At 38.8% G+C, this 7,565-nt stretch overlaps 1 protein-coding gene across 1 annotated transcript; it reads left to right on the top strand.

Moving 5' to 3' along the window:
• Nucleotides 1–1,385: 1,385 nt before the first annotated feature.
• SNRPC (small nuclear ribonucleoprotein polypeptide C) lies at nt 1,386–7,565 on the top strand. Its single transcript, XM_026680403.2, has 6 exons — nt 1,386–2,128; nt 2,788–2,830; nt 3,204–3,312; nt 4,787–4,876; nt 5,115–5,219; nt 7,187–7,565. Exons 1-6 carry the CDS (start codon nt 2,001–2,003, stop codon nt 7,309–7,311), a joined length of 600 nt encoding a protein of 199 aa, XP_026536188.2. The 5' UTR covers nt 1,386–2,000; the 3' UTR covers nt 7,312–7,565.

Genomic DNA, 7,565 nt, shown 5'->3' with positions numbered 1-7,565 from the left:
CTTTAGAGAGGCAGCTTCGCCTTTCTCAGGCTGGCACTCAATTCCTCTCCCTTTCTTTGTGACAGCCCCGCGTGCGTGCCATCGGGACTCCAAGGGTGGGGATGGACAGCTGCCAACTCTCTCTCTCTCTCTCTCTCTCTCTCTCTGTGTGTGTGTGTGTGTGTGTGTGTGTGTGGTGTGGAGGGTAATTCCGGCTATCTCTGGCCTCCGCTCGGTTTTAAAGTCGCTTGGCCGGTTCCCAAGTCGCAGCGCGCTGGCCGGGAGACGCGGCGCCGGGTGGAAGCTCGGTGCAGGGAGGCAGATCTTTCTCTCTTAAGCGGGGAGGGGAGGAGGGGACAAGAAGAGGGACGGGACGGGACAGGGGGCGGGAGGAGGGCGCTCGCCTTCTTCCACCGCCCACCGGACCCTTTTCTTCCCAAGGGGACCCTGGAAAGCAGCTCGGGAGCCGGGTGGCCCTGCCCAGCGGGGTCCCATCAGGAACTTCCTGAGGACACCCCTCCCCGCCCCAAGCACAGCCCTCCCGGTCTTTCAAAGAGGGAGGGAGAAGCGGGAGGAGCAAATTGCCGCCCCCGCCCCGCTGCCCAGAAGGAGGGCGCCACAGTCCACCCTCACCACCTTCTCCCCCCACTCCCCGGGCCATTACGCGGCTCGGGGCTGGCTGGGCGAAGCGGCCCCGCCAGAGACCCTCCCGCTCCACCCCACCCCACCTCCAGATTGGCCTCCGCAAGCGCCCGAGCCGGGCGGAGGGTGGGTGGGTGGGTGGGAGGAGGAGGAAGAGAGACTCCGGCTGGGCTTGAAGGGGCTTCGCAAGTTGCGGAGCTCCGCCCCGTCGCTCTTGCACCGAGTGACAATGTATTTACCGGCGTATAAGACGACCCCCACTTGGAGGCATGTTTTTAGGACAAAAAGTCGTCTTATACGCCCGGCAAATACGGTAATTTTCCATTCATGATTGGGAGGAAAGCATAAGAAACAGCCCTAAGATTGGCTAGCTGAAAAGGCAGTATTTTGTGAATTATTTCAAAAATCCCTACATGGGTAGTAAAACTTATGGAAGATTTAGGATTTGTTCTACTCTCCTCCTAGTATTGTGCAACTATCATATTTAGTTCATCAGGTTGCTGCAAATTTTTCAGAGATATGAAATATTGATTAGAGCAGTTCTTGAAGTTTTTGGTTGTTAATACTTTAATCCATTCTATTTCTGATGAATTCAGCTAGTTTGATTCACTCGGAAACTGATACGGCTGGTTGTTCTGTTCTGAATGACTTCCAGTGTTAATTTTAAAGTATACTGAAAGAAATATAGCTTGCTTGGTTCAGCTTTTGTTCCTTTTTTTAATCTACCAGTGAGTTGTACACACTGATTACATTGCTTATTTCAGCTGTCTCACTTACCCACCATATGGGTTACAGTTAAGATCATCAATCAACAGTTTACAGTTGCCTATGCAAATTTATGTTCCCATACTGTAATCCAATTAGGATATTGCACCAATCAATATGTCTATTACTGGCAAAAACCTTTAAACAATTGTGTTAGGGGCGAAAAAGAGCAAGAGCTGTTGCTTCTATAATTAGGAAAATATTTACATCACCCAGTGCAAATTGATTGATCTATGAACAACCGATCTGATACAACTTCTGAATCTCAAAACCCTATTATATAAATACTACAGTTCTTTCCTCCGTAATCCCTCCCCGCCCCATTCCTTTATACTGTGAACTATAACCAGCTGTACTCCAAAATGATTGAGCTACAATTGTCACATAATCCCGAATTATTGACTATTGACGGGGAACGAAGAAAATTGAACTTCAAAACATTTATGAAAGGAAAAAGGGAACACGAAGCAGAAACGTCCGCAATCTATAAAACGTCAACATACATCACTGAGGAGGTACAACGATAGCTATAATCGCTGAGCGCTTTCGACCTGCGGTAAAGTTTCCGCCACGGAGCAATCTCTTCGCGCAAGCCGACAGTCTTACAGATAGAAATGTTTGACGCTTACCGGAAGTGCTGTTTATGTAATGTTAAAAAACTACGTCGCGCAACAAAAACGTCATTTCCGAACAACGTTTTTGAGGGAGTCGGAACCGCATCGCCTGGAGTCAACATGCCGAAGTGAGTGAACTGGGTAGATTAGGGATGAAAATGCAGGATGGCTGGGTGGGAGAATGTGTTCTGAAGAAGAAGATGCTGCAATACGAATAAGCGTCTCTTATTGCTTGGCTAAATGGATTTCTATTTGAACATCGCTTTAGTTTTTCCTCCAGTATTTGCGGTTGAAGTTTCTCCCCGCCTCTTTCTCGCTTTTTGGAAATACATTACCAGGAATATAAATTTCCTTGACTGCCAAAATGCATTAGATACTAACAGCAGCTCCCTTTCCATTTTGGCTGTTTGCTGAAATGAATTGTGTATGATTGATGTTTCCAAAATCAGGAGTTGGGTCTAAGATTGCGAGATCCTAGCTGTTAAAAACTGCTGATCCTAACTGATATATTTTATTGTGTGGTTATTTATAAAGAAACATGTGACACACGTCTTTTTTTCTCCTAATTTTATCTATTACAGAGAATTGATGGACATAGATACAGCTTTAGTAATATATTTGAAGTAAATGCAACCGAACATTTAAGATATTTGAGGAAAAATATGCTTTTACTATGAAAGCAAAGAATTAAATTGGTTGGCTTACTGAAATATGTTAACCATTTTCTAACACTTGTTAAAGAACCTAGTAGTAATTATTCCTACTTCCTATGAATTTTGCCTTTCAGGTTTTATTGTGATTACTGTGATACTTATCTCACCCATGACTCTGTAAGTAGAAATTTTCAGTGTTATGATCAGAAATGTCAGAAATTAACATTTTCCCATTCAATTGTTAGTTCTGATTATATTCCTTAGTTAAGAATTGGAGTTTAAAACTGATTATTTAATATATTTGTAGGCAGGTGTAAAAAGTGACGAGAATGTGTTTAGATACTCATGCTGCATCTATTTAAATATGTGTTTAATTGCAGTTATAATTAAAAGCAATGAGAGAGAAATGAACTTGTGTAACATAAATGCAAATGTTAAAGGCTGTGATAATTTATTGGGAGGCTATTTTTGTGACCAGATATATGCATTGGAGATAAATTTTGGGTTTGTAATGAGTGTTTGGAGAGTAATGAGTGTTCTTTTCTTCCAGCCGTCTGTGAGAAAAACCCATTGCAGTGGCAGGAAACATAAAGAGAATGTAAAAGATTACTATCAAAAATGGATGGAAGAACAAGCACAGAGCCTGATAGATAAAACAAGTAAGTCTTATTTCAAATATTACTTTGTATTTCTCAGGCCTGAAATTCTGGTATGAAGTACAAACACTTTTGTTTTAATCTCATAAAATGTGGGAATAAAATTATGCAAAGCTGTTTAGTATTGTGTTTGATAGCAGAATAATTGTCCATAAACTGGTGGACAATGTATGGCAGACATAAATTTGATCTATAAGGAATAGGACCAAATTAAGTGCTGGGAGAACCGGCAAAAGAAATCTAAACTTCAAAAATAGGCTAGAGCTAGTTGAGGACTGCTGAAAAATAAATATATTTATTTAATCTTTATTTACCATAAGTCTGCAGAGATTCTCAGTCATCCGGATCATCGTTTTCCCAATGGTGCTTTTTCAGGATGCAGCAGGACTTTCTTGTTTTTGTTGGAAGACATTTCGCTTTTCATCAAAGCTTCTTCAGCTCTGACAGGATAGTGGGGAATGGAAGGATTTATATTCCTGGACAACTGGTCATTTGGATCCTTTATTTAGAAGGTCACTGACACACTTAAAGGTTTATCTGTGTTTTCAGGGTCACCTGAGTAGTGCTCCTGGTTCCTGTAGTCTGCAATTTGCACCCAGCTCCAATGGACTCTCATTGCATCCCCATGATAAAGGAATTTGGGTAGTAACTTGGATTCTTGCCACCTCCTCCATTTAGAACCTCTCCTTGTTGGTCACATAATCCAGAACATTAAAGGGTTTGGAAAGAATTTCAGAAGCCATGTGTTTACATGCTTTCTTTACCTTGTGATTAGTGTCTATAGAAAATCCATGTCTTCCTCAGCTTCCTGTACTAGAAACAGGGATTCTAAAAGTTTATAGCCTATGCTAGGTAGAAATAACTGCTATATTTTAATGTAAATTATTGAATGCATATTCTAAATTCCTAAAAGAAAACCCTTGATATAGTCAGTATTTCATAAGAAATATTTAATATTAGTATTTAATATTTAAATGATTTTGTTTAAAATATTTAGAAAATTATTTTTAATTTGAAATTTTCTGAACACATTGGTACCTTGTTTGAGGTTTTGAAAAGCAACTCTTATTTTATTCACTTGCTTTCAGTTTCTTCATAAATATTTTACATGGAAGTTGATCACTGTAACTTGCTAGTAAATATATTTAGAATTTCAGACTGAGCTGGGAATAATTCTCACAGAATTTGTATCAGTGCGCAAATTGTGGAAAAAGTAGAAGCTTAGAAAAAGCATTTGTTTGTTATATGGTAATCTCTTATTTTTATACTTGAAAGTACACTTAAAATTGATGAATTTGGTAGAATTTGATTTTGAAATTAAATATTTTCACTAAGAAATAAATCCAGACAATTGTATATCTTAATAAGGTGGATTATTTGAAACTTTACAGAGTTGCACTGTACATGTTGTACAATAATTGGAAAATATTTTTTCAGTATTAATATTTATATCTTTTTGCTTTTCCCATTAATACAGCGGCTGCATTTCAGCAAGGCAAAATCCCACCTACCCCGTTCTCTGCTCCACCTCCTGGAGGAGCAATGATACCACCACCACCTAATATCCGTATGTATGGATATGGTTACTCTATTTCTGGTAAATCTAGTATATAGAAGAGAATACTATATTATTTTATTTTAATATTAGTTGTTCATTTTAAAGAATATTGCTCCTGTTCCTAATAAGTTATGATCCAATAGGCACTTGCTATTTGTACATAAACTTTAACACAACTAAAATGTTTTACATTTTGAGATACTGAATTGATATAAGACTTGATATTTGTTTTTTTGCTATACTTTAGCTGGTCCTCCACGGCCTGGTATGATGCCAGCACCCCATATGGGTGGACCACCAATGATGCCAATGATGGGACCACCTCCTCCAGGAATGATGCCAGTTGGACCTGGTAGGTTGTAGATTGAATAAATGCTTACATCTTCCTATTCTGAAAATGTGTATGGTAAAAGACTAGCTGCTGTTACACTACATCCTTTTTGTGGAACAGCAAACCTGTATATTAAAAGATGGCTAGTGATTATCAAGGATCAAAATTTGGACTGTGCCATAGCAAGGAAAAAAATCTTTAGAAGTGGTGTATTGTGGGTTGCCACAAAAAATTCCCATGAAAAAAAACAGGACTGTGCCAGTACCACTGCAGAAGGATGACTAGAACGTTTAGGGATAAAGATTTGTTACTGCAAATCTTATTGTTACTGCACAGAGAAACTCCAAGTATTTCTTTTCTATAATTTTCAGATCTCTTTACTTTGGAGTTACTTTACTAACTTCTCTCACTGATCAAATTGTGATATGTAGGTTTACAGAAGGAAGGAAATATAGGCTAAAACTATATGTGAAATTTTATTTCCTTCCTTCCTTCCTCTCAATCTTGTTTTGCTGTATTTCATTTATTAGGTGGGACTCTAAAAAGGACAAGACACATTTTTGTAGTGTAGTTTTCTTGCTCTGAAGAGGTTGGATTTGTTAAAAGTTTGCAGCATAAACTCAAGTCCAGAAAACACACAGATGACTGATTCAGCAGGATCATTAACTTCTTTATAAACATAATATGAGTAAAGTTTGCAATACCATTTGTAAATTTTTTCAACGTAACATAAGCAAAAACACAAGCAGCAGTAGCTCAGAGCAGAATTCAGTTTCAGCAAGCAAACAAGATAGTTTTTCTTTCATTTTAAAGCTGAGCACAGAACAGATAAACCATGTCCAGATTCTCTCTTTAAGTTTCAGCCCCCAATTCAGTTCTCATTGGCTGACCTTGTTACTAAGCTCTATTCCAGTTCATGAATATACTCTGACAGGATTTTTTTCTTCATTCTTTCATGCTCTGGTTGCCTTCATTGCCAGGCCTTCCAAGCAAATAAATATGCAATAAAAGCTTTAGAAGAATTTGCTTGATTTCAAAACAATTTGGCTAGACTACTAATATCAAAATAGAGCATATAGAAAAACCACTTGAGGCAGTTGTAGTGGAACAACTGTGTAATTTTTATTAAGAATTTTGTTTATAAAAGTATAATACAAATTAAACTTAAAAAAGAAAAGAATAGAATAAAACAGTAAAAAATACAAGAAAACGAGATGAAAGAAGTAAGAATACAATAAGAAATATATGACTTTTATCAGAACAAGTAAATTCATGACCTTTATCAGAACAAGTAAATAAATTATTGAATCTAGACCAGGGGCGTCAAACTCAAGGCCCGTGGGCTGGATTCAGCCCGCAGGGTGTTTAGATCTGGCCCACAGGGCCATCCTGGAAACCGCAAAGGACTGGCCTGGGGTGCCTCTGCCAGTGAAAACAGAGCTTGGAAGGGGCCGCCCCTGAGCTCCGTTTTCGCTGGCAGGGGGCTGCAGGAGGCTGTCAGGGCTAAAAAACGACACGAATGACATCGAGCTGGCCATGTCCCCCTCAACCCCCTGAGGTCAAACACAACCCTAACGTGGCTCTCAATGAAATCGAGTTTGACACCTGTGATTAAGACCCTATAAGGTTACAGACTTTTATCTCTCCATCCTATATCCTATTTCTTATCTATAAATAAATCCATTAAAATCATATTTTCAGTCCTTATGTCAGAGGAAAGTCCACAAGGAGTTTCTAGAACAAGATATTTTGTTTTACCTTCCTTTTTCAAATAAATCAACTTTGTATTCCTTTACATCTAATAGTTTTAATCCACATAAAATTTTCTTTGAATTTGTTTTTGTGTTGCAAAATGTAAAGAAAACATAGAAAGTGCTCCACAGAAATTGAAAGATTCTTTTAATCAGAAATTAGATAAGCATTGTGACATATTGGGCTATAAATCAGTGATATGTTCTTTTATGTTATGTTTTCTTTTTCCTTTATAGCTCCAGGAATGAGGCCACCTATGGGAGGACATATGCCAATGATGCCAGGACCACCAATGATGAGACCTCCATCCAGACCCATGATGGTACCAACCAGACCAGGAATGGCTCGCCCAGACAGATAAAGTGGAATTGGACCTGCTACTCCTTTCCTTTTTCTTTTCTTTTCTTTCTTTCTTTTTGATGTATACCTTTCTGATAAGCTGTGGAAGTTGCATTGCCCAAATTATCAACATTTTTTTAAAAATTTATAATCTAAAATTGAGGGAGGGAGATGGAGCCGGGCGGGGGGGGGTGAACCATAAAAATTGGACAAAGGTTTTGTAGCATTTCCCAAATAATTTTTCATGCTTGTTGTTAAAATAAAATATTGATATTG

Source organism: Notechis scutatus, chromosome 3, assembly GCF_049901735.1.
Source record: "Notechis scutatus isolate UNSWTSFEM ecotype Mainland chromosome 3, rNotScu1.2, whole genome shotgun sequence".
Taxonomy (NCBI): Eukaryota; Metazoa; Chordata; class Lepidosauria; order Squamata; family Elapidae; genus Notechis; species Notechis scutatus.
This window is presented reverse-complemented; position numbering and strand designations above follow the sequence as displayed.

What these genes read in the sequence shown, in the direction of transcription:
- SNRPC (XM_026680403.2), top strand. Translation starts at nt 2,001, where the DNA reads ATGTTTGACGCTTACCGGAAGTGCTGTTTATGTAATGTTAAAAAACTA. An exon ending in CCTGGAGTCAACATGCCGAA is followed by an intron (nt 2,129 to 2,787) that starts GTGAGTGAACTG and finishes TTTGCCTTTCAG; the next exon opens with GTTTTATTGTGATTACTGTG. An exon ending in GAGCCTGATAGATAAAACAA is followed by an intron (nt 3,313 to 4,786) that starts GTAAGTCTTATT and finishes CCATTAATACAG; the next exon opens with CGGCTGCATTTCAGCAAGGC.